Raw genomic sequence first — 24,574 nt, 5'->3', positions numbered from 1 at the left:
CTTCTTCCAAAGGATTATATACCATAATTAATTACACACCACTGAGGTGGACAAGGATATACCAGTTGCATTTGACAAAGTTGGCTACATTTTCCTGTTGATGGGCCAGCCTAAGATATAGCAACCTGTTGTAAGACAGCTCATTATGATCAATAGCAATGAACTTTTCAGAAGCGAAACAATGACCGAGTTAAACATGCAACCCAGACTCCAATAAATACCATTCTGAGATCTCTAGATATAAACTTTCACAACTGCATTCATCTATGAAATTGATATGCAATTTTTCTCCAGAACATTGCAAATTGATATGAAATTGATATAAACTTATGTTTGGCTCGTTGCCAGACCCATGAGCCATCAGAATGTCAATCCAATGCGGGTACTCAACAAGCAGGATGAGGGTGATCGCCAAAACTGCCACGATCTCCCACTTTCCTGGTAATCGGCAGATCATCTGCGTACCCCAGGGAGAAGGTCCTACAAAGTTGGATCAACTAAAGTAGCTCCGCATAGCACCGAGTAGCCAGCCATTTGGGCTGCCCTGGTTCGTTCATGGACATTAACAGAAAATCATAATTCCGTGCTACACTTCAGCATTGTGTCAGCATTTTACAGATTAACATAGTTGCCTGCATGGATAGTTGGATCCTATTTAATAACAACTGCTTGAATATGCTTCATATAAGCCTTTCAGTCATCCCAACAAATCCAGCCACTCGCTCCACTAGAAGTTGGAGCAACAATATTGCATGTCGCATAAAAATTGCCAACGCAAATTACAATCCTACCAGAGCAATTTTTAACCATTCGTTGCTTCCAAGAACCAAAGTTGCCTACAAATTGATAAAACAGATTACAGTGCATGCTTCCTAACACCACTGGAAAAACCCTATCTGATTTACTGGAAGCAAAAGACAGAATGGAACTTAACATGGCGATCAATTATTCAACAATGCATCAAAAAGCATAAAATAATGCAAACGTCACATAGGTGATAGTTAGGCCTTGCAAGCAAAACAGCCAAGAGGAAACACGTTCGGATTCATTGGCAATAATATTGATCAAACAGCATAACCAAAATGATCCAGCTCACCAATATTTATTTTCAAAAGTCCTATCTCTAGTGATGCTCATCATCACTGTGCGCTTCTGGGTCCCCTCCCTCACCGATCACCTCCAGCTGCAAAGTGGTATGAAATTAATCAGGAACTCTTTCTCCTAGATCTAAAAGCAACCAAAATCTGTGGAATCTTTTATTTTTTCAGAAGTACACTAAGAATTTTATAAGCTATCACAATTACCACAAAGTATTGGGAGCACACGGGGCACTCGTGTGGCTTGTCTTTCTCCAGCCAAAACCAGACAACATCATGCTCATCCTCTGCAAACACAACAAGAATTTGAAGTCACCAAACTCAGTCGAATGGTGCCAATGTATCCTAGGACCTTCTTTCCCTTTAGATCCCTTTTTTTACAAGAGAAATTGAAATGTAGACATTATTTCCTTATATTTCTTTTCCTTCTAAGAAAAATTGAAAGATGAGGAGCCAGGATTAATGGAAATATAACAGATGCCAGACCTAGAAATCTCACACGAATAATACTCCATGGCAGACAAAAGAACAAGCTTGTCGTTAGCATGACAAAATAACTTACCACCTTCACCACCAGGGCAACCAACTATTCTCTTATTATAGTAGGACTTAATGACAGCAGGTGCTTCCTACATCCAAGCAAAACAAGAATATTTTATGGCTAGTTCAATAGTCAATATTTTACTAAAGTTAATAAACTTGTACAAGCATAAACATTTATATATTCACAGTCAACATCCAGGTAAAGCCTAATTCACAATCAGCATCCAGGTAAAGCCTAATTCACAATCAACATCCAGGTAAAGCCTAATTCACAATCAACATCCAGGAAAGATTTCATTATACTTTGGGGAAGGAAAATTTCTACAACACTGATGAGGCACACCTGAGGATCAAAAATATATATAGTAAAGGATTGATGTTGAATGTTGGCTGTATGCCCCCTACGTCATCACCAGCCCCTTCTCCCTTATCTCCTGCCCCAACTCCCCTCTGCACCGCTGCCACCACCCTCTCCCACCCAGACCCTCCTCCCTCTGCCTTCAACCCCAACCCCACCCGCAGCACCAACCAAACAGAGGTGTTGGAGCCCCTGCATGTGAAGCACCCGCAACTCAAGCTTCACTGAAGCTTGAGCTATAGTGCAGCTCCACTAAAGAGGCTCCAAACACCCCTACTGTAATCTAGGCTACAATAACAATGAATTTCTTTGCAAAATATAAACTTATGATATACAAGGACTCACTATGCCTATGCCTCATCTTCAAAAAGTTCTACACTTCTAAAATCCAATCCATTTTATCAAGAATAACTTTCTGTCATCTCAACTGACCTAGAAGTGTTATATTTCTGACCCAACGCATTACATAAATAAAACTATATAATTTGCAGATTTCATAAGATGTCTTGGAAAGAAAAATAAAAAAGAATGATTCCTTATTAAATTCAATCCATGGCCAGTGGAACATGTACCTAAAATTAATAAGTTAATATAATACCAAATGAAAAGGAGGGGCAGTTACAGTTTTGTCATCTATCATTTGTTCTCAGCATTGTATAGAGGAGCTTAAATAAGTCCAAAATGATACAAAAGGCTTTCAAAGGCAAAATTTACTGGCAGGTGTCCTCTTCACAAGGTAGAAGCTTCCCGCTTTATTTTTATGAAGAATACTAAAATATTTTTCAGAGGTACACTGTACTGGAACTTTAGGGCACTGTAGGATCGCCAATACCCCAATTCTTTCTTGCTACATCCAACCTATGACTCTCTTTCCCTGACCCTACAGCAGATTTTAGTAAGCCAGACTGTACATGCTGTTCATGTATATCAACCTGGGCTGGTGGCCATCCAAAGGTTTTCATGACACCAACATGGTTTTACTTTCCGGTGTTTAAAACGGGGGAAAAAATCAATTACATAGTTAACTAGCCCAAGATAGGAATCGAGCTACCATGATTGTGAAGTTGCTGGACACCAAGCTGGCCATACAGCAATCGTGGAAAACTCTCTTCAGGTAAACTCAAAAGACGGACACATCTTCCAGTCATAGCAAATACGACGATATCCACAAGCATCCTAGACATACAAAGAATTGTTCTAATACAATGTCCATAGTGATAACAAGAAGGGACAAATCTATCAATCCAATGCGCGTTAATAAAATGATATACCACAAACATTCTGTTTTATTCCACCAACTACTAATTATCTGGCTCAAGTATTGCAGCAAACGCACGAGAAGGCCAACCTAAATGCAAAAATACGGAAAGGATCTAACCAAGAAAGGCTCCATATCATTAGATTTCACTCCCCCGCCGCCCGCCCGCCCCGCCGAAATAAAAAAAAAAGAAAAAGCAAAAACAAAACAAAAGAAGCATACGCGCACACGCAAAAGAAGAAAAAAGAAGTCATCAACGAAAAGATCAGAGCAGAAACTTATCAGAGATTAAGAACCTCTGGCAGATTGAAGTTTAAGAATCAGCCTAACCTTGGTGCCGAATGGACCGACCGGGGTATCCATACCAACAAACTGCTTCCCTCCCTAAAAATGACACGAAGAAGAAGTCGGCAAAAGCAAAGAATCCCTCGAATCTTGAACCGACCAAACAAGACGGCATATCAAACCAACCAGGAAAACTCACCTCGAGCTCGGCCTCGAGCTCCTCCCGTTCGTGCCCGGTGGCTATCGGCATCACGTCCTCCACTCTCTTCTTCGTCGGGACATTATCTAAAGAAAGAAGAGCAGATCGGATGAATCAGAACGGTTGAATCCTCGCCCAAAAAAAAACAGAGATCGGAAGAGAAAGAAGAGGAGGAGGACCCACCGGATTCCGAGGTGAGGAGAAGGGAGGTCTTCCGGAACGGCGAGGTGGTGATGGAGGCGAGGGCCCGGCTCTGTAGGGTATCTTGGGCGGAGCGGCGGAGGAGCTGGGGGACAGATCGCCGCCAGGGGGCCGCGAGGGTTTGGAGGTGGGAAGAGGCCCTCCGCCACATCGTCTCTCACCGCCGCCGTAGGAGTTCTCAGGTCAACCCGTATCTGTGCTCTCGTTCTGGCTCGCTCTCGGGGGGCGCTTTCTGTCGACCAAGAAATGGGAAATTGGGGATTCCGAGAGGCGCCGCCGATCTCACAGGAGGGGTTGAAGGTGTGTATCCGTCGCGCGAAAGAGGGATTCACCATCCTTCGCCCGAATCCACGGTTGGATCGCACAATAGTCGCTTCGAGGGCCGTCAACGGAGAAGTTCGGAGTGCTCGGATATTTGTGCGGAGTAAGATCCAACGGCCCATATCGCGAAATGGGATCAATCATTCTTTCGCGCGAAAGATACAACCCGAACCCGGAAGTTGGGGAGACGACACTCAGGAATTTATAGGCCGATAGAATAACGCGGGCCAGATCAGGGCCGATAGAATATTTTCTTTCGCAGCTTGAGATTATAACTGTTTACCTGCTTTTAGAAATGATATTACTATTCATTCGTCAAGAGAATGTACCTTAAATTACAAATCAGTATCTATTGCTGAAAAATGATACCATCTCGCCCAAAAAAAAGAAAAAAGAAAAATGTGCAGACGAGGCTTGGAAATTATATCCCAAATATCTATCAGGGACCAGGTTGCTGTAAGCTTTTGACGAGCTGTTGTATGGTTTTCTTAAAGCACTACAGAACATTCCCTTGGTCATATATCTAGCAGCCACCATGACTATGAATCTATGATAGAGCAAGTAGGAAGGATAAATACAGCTTCTTTCTTTGTACCTCGCATGTAAACGCTCGCCGCCCGTGGTTGCTTATCTCCAACTTCTAGATGAGATGTTGATTCCATTCGCCCATGACTACTTCTAATCTGCAGAAGCTATGTTTGGGTATATAAATTAATTATTAATAAATTGCATGTTATATTTATTGATTATTAACGAATATTTGCTAATTATTTATGAGAATTAATATTTACTAATGAATATATTAATATAATAAATATATTAGTATTTATTTTATTTTCTTATAAAAAAAATGGATATAGAATCTACTATTTATTTTATCATTTTTTTTTTAATTTTTTTTTACCAAATATAGTAGTTAGACATGAAATTTATTACTAGATGGGCCCTTAGTAAGTGTGTTAAGTCGCCGGCCCGCATAAAAGCGCGCGCCCCGCTTGCACGTCGGCTGGCAAGCCTCGGATCGGAAGTCGGCATCCGTATCAGATGGGTTGCAGACTTGTGGGCGGGTGTCAAGTCGGGCGCCCGCGTGGAGGCCGTTTTGGCGAAATCTCTTGTGGTACGCTAGGGCTTGCGAGAGCTCCGCGGAACTGTTATCCGGCGACGGCGGGAGGAGGGCGATGGAGGAATCCTGGAGGATTCTCGAGTTCTACAGCGGCATCGGTGGAATGGTACTAACTACGTCCTATCGCATCTATCTTGCTTGCTCTCCGCTACGATCAGGGTTATTAGGGTTCTGGTGGTCTCTAAGACATCAGATGATTTCCCGATATCTACGGATATTGGATCTCTCTTTCTATTCTATGCAATCCGCAGAGGTACTCGCTGATGAGGGCTGGGATTCGAGGGGTGGTGGTGGAGGCGTTCGATATCAACGACAAAGCCAACGACGTCTACGAGCACAACTTCGGCCATCGCCCCTTCCAGGTTCCCATCTCTCTCTCTCTCTCTATCCTGTATTGTCGTTTTAATTTCTATCCATAGGTTGGCGGTAGCTTAAAGTACGAATTACCACCAACGCTGCATAGCGTTACCAAGCAGGGGGTGCTGCCAATTTGCTCGCCTTCTTACATTTTTTTTTTTTGTAGAGATGTCCGAGGAAAACATCATTTTCTTAGTTCATTTGTAAATTGTTTTTTTTTAATTTGAAAAAGAAAAGAAGCAAAATCTTATCAGCGCCTCTTAGGATTTTTGGTGCTACTTATCTGTGTTTTCTAGGCCATCTCTCATTTTCAGCAAGTTAAACACGTGACTTCATACGCGCTCGTCTTTATTGTCTGCATTTTCGGCAATAGCATTGTGGAACCCATTGGTTGAATAGCACGAATCTGTGATTCATTGGAACACTGTAGTTAGACTGCAGGGCGCGGTTAAATTATGTAGCCAGTGATTGGCGAGACTGATAAAACATGATTTTGGGAAAATTCTGTGATCAGAATGGCTGCTATGGTCTTCGGAGTGAAGTCCGATGAAGTTTTTATTTTCCGATTAATTTATCACTAATATCATGAGAAGCTGAGAAACAACACTTACTCTCCTCTTGTTACACCTTAAGGAAGAAAAAAAATAAATCAGGCAAGAGTCCTGAGCTCCACTAGCATGATGAACCCATTCAACATGTTCTCTACCTCTTTCATTTCATGAACACCCTCATGTCACCATTCTTTTTAAATAGATAATCATCCCATGAATAAATTCCAGGATCATCTCTTATTCTTTTGTAAATTGTGGACAACCTTCTTTATGTTCTCAAGCTAAAGTGGTTAGGTAACTAGGTTGTTCGCCCTTGTCACCTAATGGGGAAAAAATGTCGCTGGTCAAATCCTGCAAACTGATGATTGAATATGTACGATGTCAGAAGATTATCAGAGGTTTATAACCACATGGAACAAAGATGCGGTTTAGGACTGCATGTATACAATATGATCAATCTAGGCTTGCAGATTAAGATTTATCAATTACAACAACAAAAGAAAGAAAGAAAGACCGGAAGAAAGAAAGAAAGAGGGTTTAGTGAAAGACTCACAAGGAGCCATTTGATACTTTAATAACCAGCAGAGGCACATGCGTTCACATTTACATATGTACATGTACATACATTTGTAGATATGGGTAGGCATGTTTGCAAACAAATATAACTTCAATGACCCCTTCTTTGAATTGAAGTTTATATTTTGGTTTAGTGGGGTTTTTTTTATTATACAAATAGATTAAGATTGAATCTGCAAGTTTGATATATCCTCCCCAGTGTCATCCCCCCTTCCTCTGTCTTGCTGGGTGCAGGGGAACATTCAGACCTTAACTGCTATTGATCTAGACAAATATGGAGCACATGCATGGCTTCTTTCCCCTCCATGTCAACCATACACACGACAAGGTTCATATGCCTTTTTTTCCATTTTTTTTTCCTTTTGATTATTTTACTGGTTTTTGTAATTTAAACAGTACTGTATTTAGGTCTTCAAAAGGGCTCAGCTGATGCACGAGCAGTTTCTTTCATCAAGATCCTAGAGCTTATTCCACATATGCTGCACCCTCCATTACTGTTATTCATGGAAAATGTTGTTGGGTTTGAGGTTTGTATAAAACTAATTGCATGCTGATTTACATTTGTTTTATCATGTGTGTATGTGGTTAATGATGATATAATGAGCATTTATCTTCATATTTTCTTGCAGACATCAAATACTCACAAGCAGATGATAAAAGTTCTGACAAGAGTTGGTTTTGTCACTCAAGAATATATCTTGAGTCCGTTGCAATTTAAAGTGCCATATTCTAGGCCTCGGTACTTTTGCCTGGTATGCTGTTCTCACTGGACCTCCATCATTTCTATTTTTTTGCGTGGGGGCAGGGGCCGACATGCCGAATTGATGCAAGTTAAGAACCATTTTGCATAGTTACACTGGCTCCACTACTAGAGACAGGCATGTGATCCAAGCTAGGATAGATTTTCAATGTTTATGTTGGACTTAGGCATGATTTCCAGATCTGCATAACTTTGACCATTGAGAAACATCATGAAGACATTCAGCAGTGCGTAGTATTTTAACTAAACAATATCTTATTGTGATTAAAAATTTGCACATTGACTGACAACCATGTTTAAGGAACTGTTACCTTCAATTTTGTAGGGATTTTGCTAGTCGGTCTATATCATTCGCTTGGGGCTGAATTATCAGTGTATAACAATGACTGTTCACTTGATATCCTGTTGCTTAGAGATTCTGTATATGCTTTGTACTGGAAGTATTTGAAATTCTGCCCCTTGTCTGTGCTAACTAGTTAATTAGACTTCTTGGAAGAACAAGGCTATAATGCTTTTCCTTTTTAAATATAAGTTAACTCTTTGGTGATTCTTTTGCAGGCAAAAAGGAAGCCCTTGTCTTTTCAGCACCCATCTTGTAATAACCAACTGCTTCGGACTCCCCCTTCACACTTGACATCAAGCAGTACCATACCAAAGGATAGGCACCATTTCTCTGATGGACAGGAAGAGTTTGGCATATCTTGTGAACCAATAAGAAACTTTCTAGAAGCACAAACTTCATATAATCCTCAGCCAGAGTATGCTGGAGTCAGTTTCTGCCTCAAGTGTAATGTCTGTCCAGCGAATTGTGAAAAGAACACTGATGATGCTTTAGTCAACAGTGGTGCACCTCAAGACATAGAAAATACCAATATCCGCACTGGCAATATTGTTGAAGAGGTTGAAGGTGCTAAGGAAGACAAAATTGCCTTGGACAAGTATGCAGTTCCAATAAGTTCTATTGAAAGGTGGGGAAATGCCATGGGTATCCTCATAGTTCTTTGTGTTCTTTTCCTGTTCAGTAATAAGTTTAGGTGGCTGTTACGATAATTATTCAGCTGTCTACAGTTTATTTTTCTTCTCAAATCCTTGACACCAAGATGCGCAGATATTGTGTACCCTGACTCCAAACGCTGCTGTTGTTTCACAAAAAGTTATTATAGATATGTGAAGGGAACAGGCTCTTTACTGGCGACCTCTGAAGTAGAGTCCCCATTCTTGCTTTCCATTTTGTTTTGCTTCATATTTGTAATTTATTCTCTAATACATTATTAGACTTACTGCACATTTTGCTGCAAATGATAGAGCATCAACTCAAAGCCAGCAAAAAAGCTTGAAATTTCCTCCTTAAAAGAGTTGTGTCTTCGATTTTTCACACCCAGAGAGGTAGGCACTTCTGCATATTATCAGTTGTCAGTTAACTTATAAGATATTACATGCGTTGATCATTTACAGGTAGCAAATCTGCATTCTTTTCCGGCGGATTTCCACTTCCCACCACACATAGGCCTTCGACAACAGTGAGTTTCTCTGATGGCTTACATTTGTTAGTGATGGTGTGGCTGATGTTTCCCTCCATGCCAAAAATATCAGTTGAACATGAACTATTGTTTGCATTGGGCAATATATTTGATAGAGCTTTGTTTTATGAATGAGTGTTGGCGGTTGCAATTCATTTTTTAAGCTACAGTTGTTGCCTCTAGAGCTATCACAGTACTAAAACTTTACAACTTTATAATCCTCTTAAATAATTATACCATATCAAAGGGCAACTATGAGAGAGAATGGGAACAGCTTATGACAATGCAATACTGAAAGCTAAAAATAATGCAAAGAGATATACTAGGTGTTGTGAAAAATATGCACTTTGTACAGAAAAAAAAAATGTCAACTTTAGGAGCAACTTCCAAACCGGAGCTTAAATGGCCTTGTATCTCTAAAAGAATACTGATCCTTGGTTTGATTTCAAATATGTACTACATAATAGGTGCCACAAAAAAATGCCCTTTCACAGCAGCATGCTGTGCATAATTGATAAAAAATTGGAAGTTTGTGTGTAAGAATGAAAAATTAATAGGAATACAGACTTACTGATATAGCATTGATACATGGCTACTCACAATTCTGTCTGCAGGTATGCCTTGTTGGGGAATAGTCTAAGTGTAGCAGTCGTGGCTCCCTTGCTCCAGTATCTATTCACTGAACCTACATAAATTGCAAAAAATGCCTGTTTTAGCAAAGGGCAACTTTGAGCTTGTTTGTCTCCGGAACATTGATGATGAGTCTCTTCCTGAAATTTAATATCCTAATGACCAAGCCGCAAGGTTCGTTTTGTTGTTTAACGAGATGTTGTGTTTTGTCAGTTTATTATTTTCATTTTTATCGTTAAATTCGTTTCTTAGCAAGAATCTTACCACCACAAGGCTATGAACAAGATCAGTCAGTTGGGCATGCTGTCCTGTATCTTTATTTGTGTTATATTGCTTGATATATGATTCTGGCAGTTTAAATTAATATTTATGGTGTAAACATTGCAGGATAAACTGAGACAGAATTTTGCAGACTATTTCTGGATTATCTTTATGGTAAACATATAAGTGCTGCCCCTCAGATCCGCCAATAAGCAGTTAACTGCGCTTGTCTGACATCCATGCAGGTTTAAGTGCAGTTCGATTGGTATCTGATAGGCTGGCCGCCATATTGATTTGTAATGTGATCTACAGATGCATACTGCTAGACGAAAAGAAAGCTACATTTGATAGATACATCTTTGAGATAGTGGCTAATAGTGAAGATATAGGCAAAAAGTTTCTTTTTCCTACGTCTACTGCATGGAGTCATGATTTGCTGATTCAGCTGACTACCCAACTTTCTGATGGAAGAGGTTGTTCAGAATCCATCTATCTCTGCAAATTTAAATGTTAAATTTTGCTGAGAAGCTCTCTCTAGGAGCACATCAAGAGATGTTTGAGGTTCAAAATCATTCATACTGTTGGAGGCAGCTATTTATGTTTTTGTATTCATTTAACTAGCTATTGTGACATTTGTTGGATCCAAATCCAGTTGTGGATAGGCCCCTTTGCAGGAGATTTTCTGTTTGAGCTTCTTGTCGTATCATCAGTTGTCTGTTTTACTTGGTGAAGATTGTGTGCATCTGTGCCCGCATGTCAACAGCATGTGCTTTCCATGAATACAGGTCAGAGAAAGGGTTTGGGACTGGGTCTTTGCGGGGGTTGGGACCGTGGAAGTATTAGTTTTCCTTGGAGACGAGACTGCACTCCGGGATGTTATTAACTTATTATTTGAAAGCTACATTTGCGTATTTAAAACTTTTTAACTGTTTGTTTTAACGATCATCTGTTCCACTGTAATTGGATTACATGCAATTCAAATACAGGCTGTAATTGACATCTAGTTGGAAAAGTTATTCATGTTTAGTTGTTTGTAATTGAAACCATAAATGCCGGTGGTTGTATGATCCTGAAAGAGAGATGATAATCCTGTAAACAGTAAGGTTACCCTCTTGGAGGTAGGCTGTTATAGTATTGTAATTACTATTTTGTAATAATAATAATAATATATTTTAAAATATTTACAATATTTAAGTATTATATAAATTGATATTAAACTAATGAAATATATTATTGTAATAAAAATGTATCTTCGTAATATAAATAAATAATTATTATACTATAATTTGGCTCTTTTTATAATATTATTTAGATTATAGTAATAATTATTATTATATAATAGTAATAATAATGATAATCATAACAGCAGCAATAATAATAATAATAATAATAATAATAATGCATAAGTACTCTGTTCTGTTAAATGAATATTATAACATTATAAAAAAAGTTATCATGATTGTATATGTTTTCACTGTAATATAAAATTATCTTATTATTTCATCATTTCACTATGAAATATAATAATAGTGAAGTATACTATGATCTTAATTATAATAGTTATATTACTAAATGATTATCTTAACGTTATAACAATAGTTATTTTGATACCATATTTTTTTCTTACAATACAGAATTATCATATTAGATGTAGAATTTTAATAGAGCGGGTAATATTATTATTAGATTATAGTAATGTTAATTTGAAATATTCCATTATCATCGCCAAAATATTCCAGTTTTATCCGTCTAAATCCAACGCTGGTTCAAACTAACCGATGGAAGCATCTGCGAGTCTTGTGGGGTTTATCGGCGATGGTGAGGAAGTATGACGTCAAATATTTTTTACTTTATCGCCTGTAACTATAAACCGTGGGGACCGTGGGGCGTGGGGTGGGTCAATTTGACGCATCGTTGGAATGGAGGCATGCAATCTCTCAAGCCCTTGTCCTCTCCGCCGCAGCCGGCATCCAATCCACCGAGAAAAAACTCCCGCGAATCCGGATCTCGGTCGCACGAGTAGATAAATTCATTTATAAGCAAAAAGGCAAAAGGAAACCCGAACTCACAAGGGACGCTGGCCCCAGGCTGATGCAAGATTTGCTGTCTCCTACCGCCGAGGTCGTTCCTCGTCGGTCTAATTATGCAATTTTAAGAGAACAAAACTTTAAAGTTTGTAGAAGCAACACTCCCTTTCTACCTCCTTCCAAATTCCAACCCTAAATTTCTTCTTCCTTCTCATCTTTACCACTCACTCCCCTCGCTCTTGTTCCTCTCTCTTTATTTAGCAAGGTAGAGAAGAGAGAGAGAGAGAGAGAGAGAGAGAGAGAGAGGAGATGCAGCGATCGGGAAGCACGTCAAGGGCGTCGGAGGAGTACTACACGAGCATGACGGCGAGGGGAGGAGGGAAGGGGCTGTCATCGTCCCCCGGCCATGACGTGGACCACCTCCCCCTCTCCGATGCCGCCAAGAAGGAGGCGCTGCCTACCCGGTTCGCCGACAACATGGTCCACCTCATCCCCCTCGTCCTCATCCTCTGCGCCATGGTCTCTGCGCCGGAAAACTTGGGAGTTTCATTTTAAATATTGCGAATAAATCAATCGATCAGCCATGTCATCTTTCTCGGAGCACCTTTTTCTTATTTTCACTTCTAACTAGAGGATGTTTGAATCTTGCAGGTAGTTTATGTGATTATGGTTTCTTTTCTCTTTAGTTATTATTGATTAGCTAGCTGCCGTGACTGGTGAATTGCGATGCACCTACTTGACCCCTTTTTTCTCTTCTTTAATCTTATATTCTCTTTCTTTTAAGCCCCGTTTTTTTCTCTTTTATCTTACTTTTTTCTTATATTTAAACCCAGCTTATAATCACAAGAGAAGGGTGTCGAGTGACTCTTTTATCCTGTACGGAACGGTGCAATTTAATCCTGATTAACTCGTGAAAATAGAAAAAGAAAGGAATATCACATCATGCATGCTTATAGATATCTATGTGGGGCTGATGAGTTCATTTTCTTCAGGCATCTCTTGGTACTGTAATAAGCTGCCTGTGTAGATTACTCATCCACCATGATAACGAGGAACTCAGCATTGCCGCTGTTTATGTTGATTTTTTAATCATACAACTTTTAGACTTCCTCTTTATTCTAATTATGCCATTTCTTCAACTAAATTTCCCCAAGGTAACTGCAAGGTTTAAAATAATGGTCATCAAAAGTTTATCATGTTATGATTATTGTTCAAGTGATTTGGGAGGTCCCTCGTTGCATTCCATGGAGTTTTAGATAACAACTGCTATTTAGTTGTCATCGTGTTATAGGGACTCATATTATAGAAACGGCCATTATTTAATAGTTTTTACTTATCGTCTAATTAGATAATTTTAAAACTCGAGCCTTCAAATCGAGTCAAGAAAATGAGATTTTATTCTGCAATCAGAGAAATTATAAAATAACATCACCACTTTATTGTTTATCCATAATTTTCTATCATGACAAATGATAACTCCTATCGTAAAAGAAATTATTTTATTTCTCATATTATTCACCCCAAGGTTAAGACTAAGCAAGAATTGGTCATTATTTTGACCATTACGGAAGATGTCAGATGGTATAGAAAATTGCCCAAGAAGATTGATAGACATATAGACACCCTTTGAAGAAATACAAAATTACCATTGCATAGGCATGAAATAATGATTTTTTTTCCTTTCCCGACGACAGGTTGCATAGATTTTCTGAGCCTGGCATCTCCTATGTAACCACAGGCAATTGAACTTCAACAGCACAAAGGCAGCACAAATGGTTTCTAGAATGCAGTATATTCATCTCCACATGGCTAAGGATCAAGACATACTTTTAATGGCCGAGGTCTTCCACATCTAAAATTCAATTCCATTGATGATATGGTCTACTCCCTGAATTTGCCTATATGTTAAACCAGTCCGTCGTGGATGTCTGAGAAGAATGTACTTTAATTGTCAGCTGAAGCAGGGAAAATCAAGATTTTATCAGGACAGAGGATGGAAGTTTTACTAATCTCTCACTGCCCTGCATTGCAGAAACTATTGGTTAAGCTCCTCATCAGAAACTCCACTGGCAACGGCAACTATTGATTAAGCTCTTCAACAGAAACTCGAGTCTGTAGGAGATATCAAGAAGGCTAAATAAACATCACGGCCAAATTTTGAGGAAATTGCATGGCCATCATCACCCTATATAGCTTGAAAGGAAAATTACTACCAAATTTTGAAAATCAACTAGCATGAATATCAAAAATAAAATATCCCGATAATCAGATTTATTTCCCTTGCCTTTATCACATAGAACACATGCACAACGTGCGCTCGGATCTTGGTTTGAGCTAGTGCAGCTACTTTGACAACAAGCATGGCACAGCCTCTTTCTTTAGCTAAGCTTCATACAGGCAACCAAAAAATTGGCATTATCCAATGCAAAAGGGCTACAAGAGAACTGCCTTTGAGAAAATGTAGGATTGTAACAAAAAAGCGACCCGGGACCAGTTTTATTCTCCTCCAAAATGAGGTTTTTGAAGTTCCAAGACAGGCCAAGAGAATTTAACGCGAGTTTTTTTCCATGACAGCATAAGCACTTGTAAAACCTTATAGAAGTTAATGGGCCAATTTAGCATGCTTCTTTTAGAGGACAAGCTGGGGGCCTTTTCCTACAACCTCTCGGTTGTTGCAGCCAAAGTCTGCAGGAGATCAGCACAATTTGCACCTCTATCATGCACTTCAGAGGGCTAAAGTAAAGCTATGAGAAGCCTTAGTAATGCACATTCTACCAACCAAGTCAGTACCTGCTACCCTAACTTTCAGGCTCCAGCGAATCATCAGAGTCACCTCTTTCGCGTTCGCCGCCCCCATTAGTAGCAACCTCCAAAGGAACATCTTCTGGCTTTGCCACAGGCGTCGGAGCATCTTTCTTGCGCTCACCACCTGCCTCAGGCCCAACCATTTCAACATGCAAACCTAGGAAGCAGTCAAGGAGCCATTTCACCATAAATAATTGATACATCTGCGTCTTACATGGAAAGAAGTGCGTGGAAATTTCAAATCTAACATATAACCGAGCTTAAGACATAGAGGTGTTTCAGATAGGGAACAGGAATCAAATTGAAAAGAAATGCACTGTTAGTTCACAGTTCATTACTGCTGGAGAATAAGAAGGTGAGAACAACACTGGAAAATGAATACAAATGGTCACATGCATGCATGCATGAAACGACCTCCCAGGAATTCATCTGCACGCACAAGTTCCCAGTTGCATGAAAAGCAATGATATCTCTGCAACGGTATCATCCAGAAAGGATATTCTCTACTGTCCCACCAGACATGATATTGAGTAGATCTTTTTCAACCCGCTGGACAAGCTCCGGCTGCACATGCAAAAAGATGTGAGAACTACCAAAAATATCATAGACAAAAGTTGCACCTAGGTACAGTACATTAAGATCAGGTTCTCTGCGGAATCGCCTTCTGCGAGCATCCCTCATTGGTGGGGTAAGGCCATGCTTGTACTCGATCCCTTCTGGAGCAGGATCGCCTTCTTCTCTTAACGTAATAATCTGTTCCATTTAAATAGCTCAAGTACTAATCCACCTTTAACCATGCAAAACAGTGGACGGTCATCAATTACCTGACCAATATCAGCAGTTTTGATTAACACACTATCATCATAAGTTTTATAAGATTCAACTATGCAAGGAAGATCCAAGAGGGAGGCAGGAAATCTTTCATTGCCAATCATAAAAGTACCAGATCTTCCATCCTCTGCATGAAATAGAACTTATTAGAAGTTCACAAAAACAATCAAGAGAAGAAACATATGAACTCAGAACCAAACATCATACAAGAAAATGCTTGGTGCATGCAAGATGCAACATAAACAACATAAGATAAAAGAACAGGTAGGCATTAGAACACCATAGAAGGAACCAAATTTTCTTTTTAAATTATGAACTACAGGTCACTGCATCCAGAAGAAAAACCAGATGGATAATTACATTAACAACATTAATAGGTTGAATCTTCCTTTACATTATTGGAAGGTATTCCCTGTAAAAGGGACACTTAAGTGCCTGGGAGGGCTCATTATGAGGTTAAAGTAGAACCACTCTGTAGTTAAAAATATTTATCTCTACCCGTATCATGCTCAAGTAATAGGTCCACAATCCATCCGCACTATCTTCCCCCACAACTTCACCCCTTAAGATATCTTTCCTCTTTTAAGCTCCACTCCACAAACAGTTTTTCAAGCACATTCTATTATAAATTGGATAAATAGAGAGAATCAAAATGCTATTATTATATTTTCGTGCTATGACAATGATAATATTATTTTGAGAAAAATAATGATATATCATCTCGTAGGAACCTTGGAAAGGAGCTGAATCAAGCACTCTGCTCTTTCTTGTCAATTTTTTATTTGGCTAATTACCTCAATATAATCTATTTAGGAGTGAAACATAACCTTTTTTGATAGTTTAGAATCACTTCCTTTGCTAATCAAGTATCTCTCCTTGTGATTTAGTTGGAAACCACATCACTTCAAAAAAAAAAAGCAACAATTTCTACTTGGAATTCAAATAATATAATATGCACTAGAATTTAAGAACATGGCAAAGCAATTATTAGAAAATCAAAGACAAAATCAATAGTAACCATGAAACTTTAAGATTAAGATTAAAAATAATAATTACATAAGTAAAACTTTTTTTTTTAATCCATTCACATACAATGATACTAATAAAATGTAAACACTATGCAATTAAACAAGTTCAAGCCATTAGCGAAGTTCAATCACTGGGCATCATACATATCTACTTCTTAGAAAAAAATAATAAAACAAAACAAAACAAACCAATAAGAAGAAGAAGAAGTACATATAAGAGGGAGCACCATATTATCTTTATCCTGTTATAAATATAGACTTGGACGTAGTCAAAGAACTAGGGCAAAGGTGATGCATAGACTACCCTGTTGCCTTCCTAATGTGCCAATGATGATGGTCCCATGTGGGGCATTGATGGGATGATGGGTTCAACTGTCATGAAGCCTCACTCGTCTAAACATTCTGTGAGTGGCGGTCCTGCTGTGGAAAACATTGCCTATCTTGGGTGATCACTGATGGCCTCAATCAAGGGTGACAAGGATGATGGGTTCAACCTCTGTCACGGACATCTTTTACCATCCAAAGATTGCAATGAATGGTGGCCTGATGTCAATGAGAACGGCGTCATTGATCTCTGGTGGCAATCACAGATGGCCTGGCTAATGCCATGGCAGAGAATGAAGACATGGCCAATGATGGTGATCCCTTTGATGAGGGCACTAGAGTCATGCTGCAGAGGAACCTTTAGCCAAGGGGATCAGCAAGGTGGATGTTGGCGGGCAAAAATCTCGAGAGAAAGATAAGTAGCGAGAGGGAAGAGGGATTGTGGGTATTTTTGGGATAAGTAATGGGCCTTGATCCTGGAATAAAGGAATCCACCTCTCCTAATAGAGTAGTTTATTCCAGGTTTACCAGGGTAATGGAAAGTTTGACTGGAGTAATTTACTCCACATTAACTAGAATAAAGTTCTCTTGTTTGGCAAAATAGTTGGTTTAGTTGATATTTATTCCACGGTATTTTGCTTCCAAACATAGCCTAAGAAATCAACAATATGCAAAGCAATTAAAAAAATGATCATATATTTTAAAGATGGGGGAAATCCAAATTGCAATGTCTAAAACACACAAACTGCATCTGATGAATATACTACCATGGTATCAATAATAACGAAATCTTCTGAATAAGTCAAGATGAACTAACCTCATTTAACAAAGGAAAATAACTTGGAACTACTTTAGACGAACATGACAATCAAGTTCTCGTGCAAGCATAACAATGTGACATGCAACTGTCGACAGATTGCAACTAGCAATAGCTTTAAATTGCCAGAAGCTAACTCCCACACCATCCATTATTTCAGAGAGCAACCTTATCACCTCCTCTGAACTGAAGCTCATACCAAGATTCTATAATTTATCCCATCCCAAACCCATGACTAACATATTAACCTCCCTATTCCAATCAACTATCCAATTGCAACGCCTATATCTTGATTTATAATGCTTGTGCTTGAACTATAATCATATTTATACATCATATTGCATAATTCTCGACAAGTTTTGAAATGCATGAGCTACAGTTGACCTAATATTCTGGCTAAGAAAAGTTCTAATATATGAGAAAAGATGAACAGGATTTCAGAGCTCTTGCACTCAAAGAGGTATATATCCTGGTTAAGAAAATTCGATCTCCTAAATGGTTTATTCGCTCTCTCCTGTACATTTTTTAGAACTGGTTAGCATTCTCCTAGATCTGTCTAGGCAAAACTTCCAGAACTACCTTCTGTGAGGTCCACACCATTGGCCCCACAATTTGTCGTAAGAGAGTGGTAGTGTGACAGATTTTCTTACAGGAAACCCCATCAGCCCTAGTCAACTAAATAGGAATTACCATCACCTTCACACGCAGGTCTTGTGATCTCCAACTATGCCTTCATGAAAAGTACATCATAAGACTACAACTTTGCATGAAAAGTAGTGAATCATGGGTAAGGAGAAGAGATTGCCACAAGCGCACCATTACAGTTTGCAACGCAACTCAAGCCATTCAACAATTATCAGCAACAATCAGGTGTGAGCTAGATTACCTTGCAGGACTATTTTAAAAATATGGAAAATAAAAGGCATAGGCACAGGGAAATACCTGAAAAGGACAAATCCAACGAACCGTCTTCTGAAGAGGAAGCGTTCTCATTGAAAAGGCGTTCTATTCGTTCAGACACAGAAGGGGGGACCCGGAGTATGAATTGTTCTTCCATCTCCCAGACGCTCCCAACTCAAGCGGTGCAAACTCCTTAGGAAAACAAATCTCCAACCCTAAAGATGAAATGAAAACAGCATATAATACCTCTCAAAAGGAATTGAATAATATAGCAACATATCCATGATGCCGAACCCGACACTTCACCAACTACTATGCTTAAATTTGCCCTGAATCCCATCAGAATTCAGCAAAACCCTAGCTTGCACAATGAGAATATCGATAGGTATAGCCTTGCATCCCAGAAGAACCACTCGTGCAACCCATCAATTATGAAACCCTATAATAAATTAATCAGAAAAATAGAATATAATGGGGTTGGGTGGGGGAGCGACGAGATTACGACTATATTCGATCGAAAAATCCTCAATAAGGTAGTCGTGAATTGCAAATCAAAGATTAATTTATTAAAAAGAAAGGGATGCATGAAAATGGTTGAAAGAAAAGCATCAGGGGAAATTCAAAAAAAGAAAAAAGAAAGGAAGAAAGACGCACCGAGTGGATCCCAAAACCCCACAACGATCACAGAAAAACCTGTCCCTCGTGAGCGGATATACAAATCGAAGAATACAAAACCCTAAAGAACACGGATATTAGGAAAGGAGAAAAAAAGCCATTTTTTGCGTCGACCGGAGGAGGTTAGGAGAGGGTTCTCTCTCGCCCTCCTTCCCCAAGAGCTCAGGAAGGGTTTCGAATGGGACGAGGGAAGAAGGAAACCTGGGGAGTCGGGGTATTTATAGGCGCGGCGCTTAGCATTCATTTAACGCGACCATTTGGACCGTTCGATTTAATCGCGCTCTGGCTCAACTGTATGAGCATACACGTGGCAGGTAGCAGCGGCGTCGTCGATGGGGAAGGGAAAATCCATTGCTTTGTCATTTATTATTTCTAAACTCTGTTGGCTTCACTAAACTAGTGTAAACAGTCGTTCTAACTAAAATAAATAATAATAATAATAATAATAAAAGTTCTGCTTGAAATTCTAAACACCTTGTCTATTGATTGGAAAATTTTTACTAAAAAAACCAGTGGGTTTTTTCTTTTTTTTTAAACTTGCAAAAACGAGTGGGTCAATCTAAACTATAGAATAATAATAAATATGTAAGTTGGAGAGAGGGATGTGAATAGTATCAAAAAATTTGATAACACGGTTAGATTATTTTACAATATTCATATATATATATATATATATATGTATATATAGACACACACACATATTCAAATTAAATTTTTGATAATCTTATGAAATAGAACTTGGATTTTATATTTAGGATTCAATTGCCTAACTCGAATTTACAATGTTTGAATATGAAAACTTGATAACTTGAAAAACTGAAGAATATAGATGTATGTGGTATATGTAAATACATCAATATAACAAAAAAAATCAATTGTTCATCTCCTATGTCATGGTTATTTTCTGATGCAATTTCTATTGTAATAAGAATTCTTTTAGTTTTGAAAATTATTAACCTTCATAAACTTGGCACACTAAAATCATATAACAAATTGAACATCAAGAAAAACTTGAATCCAATTACTAATCAAATTTGGATGAGAGTTTTTGTCTTACTGTTTTTTATGAATTCAAACCGGGCCCAAACTTGATCTCTTAAAAGTTGGCGCACTAGAATCGTGTATTACATTGAATACCAAGAAAAAAAAAACTTGAATTTGACTGCTGATTAAGGTTGATGGGAGTTTAAATCCTAATCTTTTTTTGATGGATTTGAATTCCAATCCCAACTCAATTTTTCTTATTAAGTTCAGATGCGTATATAATATGGATCTTACCAGAATCCTACCCATCTAAAACCCTAGTTTTAGGGATAGTATTACGTTGGATCATGTCTAGGTTTCATTATTCTTGAACTATACCCGCTAGGACCATGGGCTTATTCTTTGTAGCAATATAGTTGGACCATCTAAATCCATTAAGCAGTTATATTACCGTGTTATTATCACATGATGGCTGCTAAGCATTGTCCTTCTTAAATAACACTTCTCTAATTCAACTCGAGGGAGAGAAAGATATCAAATCCCAAGACCACCTATCAGCCAAGCAATTTGGAGTTCCAAGGGTGAAGAGCGATCCGGACATCAACCATTAAAGAGTGTGTTTTTGCTGCGTGCATAGAGATATAATTATACATGTGAATGAACAAACATATGAAAAAAAACGATCAGGGCAATGGCAAGTACAAAAATCTTGATTCAAAATCTTAAACATCTTATCAATTTTAATAAAGCGAGGGTTTATGGGAAAGCAAGGAACCAGCAACCCGACCTTCTCAGCGACCCAGCCCATGAGAACAACCTGTACGCTTGTCAAAGAGCAGGGCTCGTAACATGGCTGTCAGCTTGACACATCCAACCGTTGCACATACATGGACGTGAAATAATCAAAATCGGCCAGTAAATATTATTACTATTATTGAGGGGCATGATATAACAGCACACAGATCCGAAAATCAAGAACCAGCCAATTTAAAGAGCGAGCGTTTATGTATGCTTGAGTGAAGGGTGACAGGCTCCAAAGTCGGAATTTTCTTTCTTTGGAGGGTATTATATCAGTGGCTGAGGCCATAACATATATTGTACGAAACAACTAACCGTGCAAGATTAAATTAGCCAGCAAGCCTCAGCAAGATTATATTTATTTTCGCAACAACGATCATTATATATGTATATATATATATATATATATGTTATATGTTATTGTACCCCAGGAAGTAGAAGAAGATGGAGAAGCAGCAAGCAAGCACACGTCGGTCGTAGCTCAGGCATCGGCAATTAAAACGCGACAGAGATGGGACTCCTGACGACGTGCTTCTTAGAAATCCAACGGAGCTGTCCTTCCGAGTACCGGCCTGGAGACTTTCCGTTGGTGCTAAACTCGACGGTATAGCTCTTCTCTTCATTGAGACTGGAGAACTGAAGCACCTGAGGAGTTACTTTCACGCTCACCCCTTCTGGTTGATCAACCTTCGCCGAAAAAACTGAGTTGGCCTCCCCAACGTTGGTCGCGGTTCGACTTACGGTCGTCGTCGTCGAAGACACTCCAGGCTTGTTAAGGGGCGATCTTCCAAGGTTCACCGAGATTGATGGCAAATTTAGCTGGTCAGCTTCGATCTTCTTGACAGCGGAACACTGGATTCGACGTCCGACGACCGTAGAAACCTGGGAATCGGAGTACTTCAAGCCGCCACAAAGGTAGCCAATGTACTCCTCTGGCTGGATGTCGTAGATCAGTCCTGGATCGTTGGCTTCGGATGGATCGACATGTCCGGCACCCATGGCGAAGACGCTAGCGGGAGCCATATTGCCGGATGCTTCATCAGCGATGGGCTTCCCTTCACGATCTACCGTGTGCGCCGTCGTCATGATTGCTGATTTAATTGCAGCTGGCGACCAGTCCGGGTGGGAACTGTTGAGCAGCGCTGCGACTCCAGCTAGATGAGGCGTGGCCATGGAGCAGCCAAATGCAAAGTTGAATATCCTGTCCGTCTTCCCAGAGGGGTTCGGTCCGACCTCCTCGTGCCATGCTGATAGAATATCCACACCGGGACCGATGATATCGGGCTTCAGAATACCGCCGTTCACCAGGCTCGGCCCCCTCGAGGAGAAGGAGGCAACTGCTGGAGCTCGGCGGGCTCCGTATAGCGTGCCTTTGAAAATTATGGTGGCCGTCGGGTTCTTTTCCGTAGAGAAGTAGTTTACGACCTTCAGAGAATCTTCGTGGTTCAGATGGGCAGCTGGGATGACATGAGGATCGGCTCTAGTGGTGAAATTGTCCCACCTCTGGTTCAGAACTATGAGGGCAGCCCCTCCGGCGGCCTTCACGAGCTCGCCCTTGTTCACGGGGTCGTTGAATCCTTGCCCGCACAGCACGATCTTCCCTCTTATGTTCATGCCGGCGAACGCCCCCTTCTGGCAAGCTTTCTTGACATCTGTATCTACGACCCCAGGGTAGGCGATGGGCATCATCGTGGAGCCGCTGAAGTTCCCCGGTTGGTAGGCAGATTCTCCGTCAAATTCCATCCCGTTACCGAGCCTCACGGTCGCGCTCGCTACCCTGTCCATGGAGCTTGCCCCCACGGTCAGAATCCACGGTGCATCATTACCTGTGCTGCTGGGGTAGGGCCCTTCATTTCCAGCGCAGCAGACGGAGATGATGCCCTTCTCCATCGCTCGGAACGTGCCTTGGGCGATGCCGCTTTTGTGAAGTGCGTCCCCCTCCTTATAGATGGACATCGAAAGCACATCGACGCCGTCACCGATGGCCTTGTCGATGCCGGCTAATATGTCGGTGTCGCTGCAGCCGGTTTTGTGGAACAATGTGCGGCACACCTTGTAGACCGCCAGGTGAGCTCTAGGGGCCACGCCGGCTGCGGTGCCCTTGGCTTGACCGAGTACTTGAGCACCATGGACGAAGCTTCCAGCCGCGATGCCGGCAACGTGAGTCCCGTGCCCGATGTCATCGTCCGGCGTGCGGCTGAACCCGAAGGCCGCCGCACCGATGAGCTTGTTGTTGCAGGGCTTCGGGACCCACCTGTTGCATCTGGTATTGTTGAACTCGCAGCAGCCACGCCATCTCATGGGGGGTTCCGGCATGCCCTCGTCGTCGAAAGAAGGATGAGTGGGAACGATGCCGCTGTCTAGCACCCCTATGATGACCCCCTCGCCCTGCCTGGACTTCTTCCAGAGGCTGCTGTATTGGTCCAAACCCAAGAATTTTGGAGTATAGGTCGTGCCGAGACGAAGGTGCTGCTCGGGTCGTGCGGACACGAACCCCTCCATCTTCTCCATGGCCTTCACTTCGTCCGGGGTGAGCCTCCCTGCAAACCCACTGATCGCACGGTGGTACGAGTAGACCAGCCTCGGCTCACCCGAGTCGAGGGTGGTGTTGGGCAAGAAGGATTTGTGCCAGTTCTCAAGTTGTTCAGCGCCAAGGAGCTCGACGTCCTCGGGGGGGTAAACGTGAACGATGTACGTCTGGAATATTTGGCTGCCATTGCCGCCAACTGGATCGACTATAGGAAGAAGCTTGCTGCAAGTGGGGACCAGAACATTCCATGCTAAGAAGAAGGCGAGCAAGGAAAAGCCCGTACCTCCTAGGCTCGCCATGATCAGAAAGGATGGTAGGGGACTGTTGATTGGGGAATATTAATTGTACAGAGGAGAGAGGGAGGTTGGCCTTCTGAACTGATGATGAAGCTTAAATAAAGGGAGACGCGCGGGAACTTTGGATTCCCTATAGTATCCAAACAAGCTTGAACGTAGAGCATTCGTGGAAGGGGGCAACTCCAGCTGCGACCGAACAGAACGGGCGGCAATCATGGACTGCCTGATGGACAACTAGTGGCAATCATGCACTACCTGATGAACAACTAGTGGCAATCATCAGAGCTTCTTTAGCTCTGAACCATGAAAGGGCTAAAGTTATTGGATCAGGGTTTATCTTTAAAGGCCCATTGTTTAATGGATGAATATTATGAAAATGTTGATCAACTTCTTTTTTATTAATCAACTTATCCATATTATTATGCTTCCCTCCATGGATAAATTATTTTTTCTATAGGTTGTATTCGCCCATCGGAAGGAAATCTTATCCACCAAAGAGAATGATAAGTCATTTTTCCA

The 24,574-nt window shown here is 40.6% G+C and overlaps 4 protein-coding genes across 14 annotated transcripts; 1 reads left to right on the top strand and 3 right to left on the bottom strand.

Moving 5' to 3' along the window:
* Window positions 1-106: 106 nt before the first annotated feature.
* Window positions 107-4,412, bottom strand: LOC103721271 (cytochrome c oxidase subunit 5b-1, mitochondrial-like). 3 transcript variants are annotated; one of them, XM_017845770.3, is made up of 7 exons: window positions 3,924-4,412; window positions 3,741-3,826; window positions 3,587-3,640; window positions 1,660-1,726; window positions 1,305-1,384; window positions 1,097-1,183; window positions 107-125 (listed from the first exon to the last, which is right to left on the bottom strand). In XM_017845770.3, the coding sequence occupies exons 1-6, from the start codon at window positions 4,090-4,092 to the stop codon at window positions 1,124-1,126; spliced, it is 516 nt and encodes a 171-aa protein (XP_017701259.1). In that variant the 5' UTR covers window positions 4,093-4,412; the 3' UTR covers window positions 107-125; window positions 1,097-1,123. The 3 variants fall into 3 exon arrangements, with proteins under 3 accessions (XP_017701259.1, XP_008809641.1, XP_008809633.1); XM_008811419.4 differs by lacking the exon at window positions 107-125 and adding an exon at window positions 735-836; XM_008811411.4 differs by lacking the exon at window positions 107-125 and having other exon boundaries at window positions 789-1,183; window positions 3,924-4,410.
* Window positions 4,413-5,322: 910 nt separating this feature from the next.
* On the top strand, window positions 5,323-11,077 carry LOC103721236 (tRNA (cytosine(38)-C(5))-methyltransferase 2). 4 transcript variants are annotated; one of them, XM_008811391.4, is made up of 11 exons: window positions 5,324-5,491; window positions 5,637-5,747; window positions 7,104-7,197; window positions 7,278-7,396; window positions 7,499-7,621; window positions 8,188-8,614; window positions 8,738-8,832; window positions 8,935-9,015; window positions 9,137-9,149; window positions 9,764-9,953; window positions 10,167-11,077. In XM_008811391.4, exons 1-10 carry the CDS (start codon window positions 5,441-5,443, stop codon window positions 9,787-9,789), a joined length of 1,140 nt encoding a protein of 379 aa, XP_008809613.2. In that variant the 5' UTR covers window positions 5,324-5,440; the 3' UTR covers window positions 9,790-9,953; window positions 10,167-11,077. The 4 variants fall into 4 exon arrangements, with proteins under 4 accessions (XP_008809597.2, XP_008809613.2, XP_008809623.2 ...); XM_008811359.4 differs by having other exon boundaries at window positions 5,327-5,491; window positions 9,085-9,149; XM_008811375.4 differs by lacking the exon at window positions 9,764-9,953 and having other exon boundaries at window positions 5,323-5,491; window positions 9,085-9,149.
* A 3,337-nt stretch (window positions 11,078-14,414) lies between these two features.
* LOC103721202 (transcription initiation factor TFIID subunit 7-like) lies at window positions 14,415-19,645 on the bottom strand. Of its 6 annotated transcripts, XM_008811342.4 has the most exons (7): window positions 19,427-19,645; window positions 18,815-18,987; window positions 15,697-15,830; window positions 15,506-15,625; window positions 15,373-15,436; window positions 14,858-15,029; window positions 14,415-14,752 (listed from the first exon to the last, which is right to left on the bottom strand). In XM_008811342.4, exons 2-6 carry the CDS (start codon window positions 18,927-18,929, stop codon window positions 14,866-14,868), a joined length of 597 nt encoding a protein of 198 aa, XP_008809564.1. In that variant the 5' UTR covers window positions 18,930-18,987; window positions 19,427-19,645; the 3' UTR covers window positions 14,415-14,752; window positions 14,858-14,865. The 6 variants fall into 6 exon arrangements, with proteins under 6 accessions (XP_008809564.1, XP_008809541.1, XP_008809558.1 ...); XM_008811319.4 differs by having other exon boundaries at window positions 15,373-15,625; XM_008811336.2 differs by having other exon boundaries at window positions 14,415-15,029.
* Window positions 19,646-21,443: 1,798 nt separating this feature from the next.
* LOC103721195 (subtilisin-like protease 4) lies at window positions 21,444-24,356 on the bottom strand. The gene has a single exon (XM_008811298.2). The coding sequence runs from the start codon at window positions 24,056-24,058 to the stop codon at window positions 21,725-21,727; it is 2,334 nt and encodes a 777-aa protein (XP_008809520.2). The 5' UTR covers window positions 24,059-24,356; the 3' UTR covers window positions 21,444-21,724.
* Window positions 24,357-24,574: the final 218 nt, after the last annotated feature.

This window comes from Phoenix dactylifera, chromosome 11 (assembly GCF_009389715.1).
Source record: "Phoenix dactylifera cultivar Barhee BC4 chromosome 11, palm_55x_up_171113_PBpolish2nd_filt_p, whole genome shotgun sequence".
NCBI classification, from domain to species: Eukaryota; Viridiplantae; Streptophyta; class Magnoliopsida; order Arecales; family Arecaceae; genus Phoenix; species Phoenix dactylifera.
The sequence above is the reverse complement of the archived record's forward strand: the minus strand, read 5'-3'. Positions and strand labels throughout refer to the sequence as shown.

Coding starts and splice junctions, on each gene's coding strand:
- LOC103721271 (XM_017845770.3), bottom strand. CDS start 4,092: ATGTGGCGGAGGGCCTCTTCCCACCTCCAAACCCTCGCGGCCCCCTGG. Junction 3,827..3,923: donor TCTCCTCACCTCGGAATCCG/GTGGGTCCTCCT, acceptor TTCTTTCTTTAG/ATAATGTCCCGACGAAGAAG. Junction 3,641..3,740: donor AGCTCGAGGCCGAGCTCGAG/GTGAGTTTTCCT, acceptor TGTCATTTTTAG/GGAGGGAAGCAGTTTGTTGG.
- LOC103721236 (XM_008811359.4), top strand. CDS start 5,441: ATGGAGGAATCCTGGAGGATTCTCGAGTTCTACAGCGGCATCGGTGGA. Junction 8,833..8,934: donor CTTTACTGGCGACCTCTGAA/GTAGAGTCCCCA, acceptor TGCAAATGATAG/AGCATCAACTCAAAGCCAGC. Junction 9,150..9,763: donor CACATAGGCCTTCGACAACA/GTGAGTTTCTCT, acceptor TTCTGTCTGCAG/GTATGCCTTGTTGGGGAATA.
- LOC103721195 (XM_008811298.2), bottom strand. CDS start 24,058: ATGGCGAGCCTAGGAGGTACGGGCTTTTCCTTGCTCGCCTTCTTCTTA.
- LOC103721202 (XM_039131306.1), bottom strand. CDS start 18,929: ATGGAAGAACAATTCATACTCCGGGTCCCCCCTTCTGTGTCTGAACGA. Junction 15,626..15,696: donor AAACTGCTGATATTGGTCAG/GTAATTGATGAC, acceptor TAAATGGAACAG/ATTATTACGTTAAGAGAAGA. Junction 15,030..15,372: donor GTCTGGTGGGACAGTAGAGA/ATATCCTTTCTG, acceptor ACTGCTTCCTAG/GTTTGCATGTTGAAATGGTT.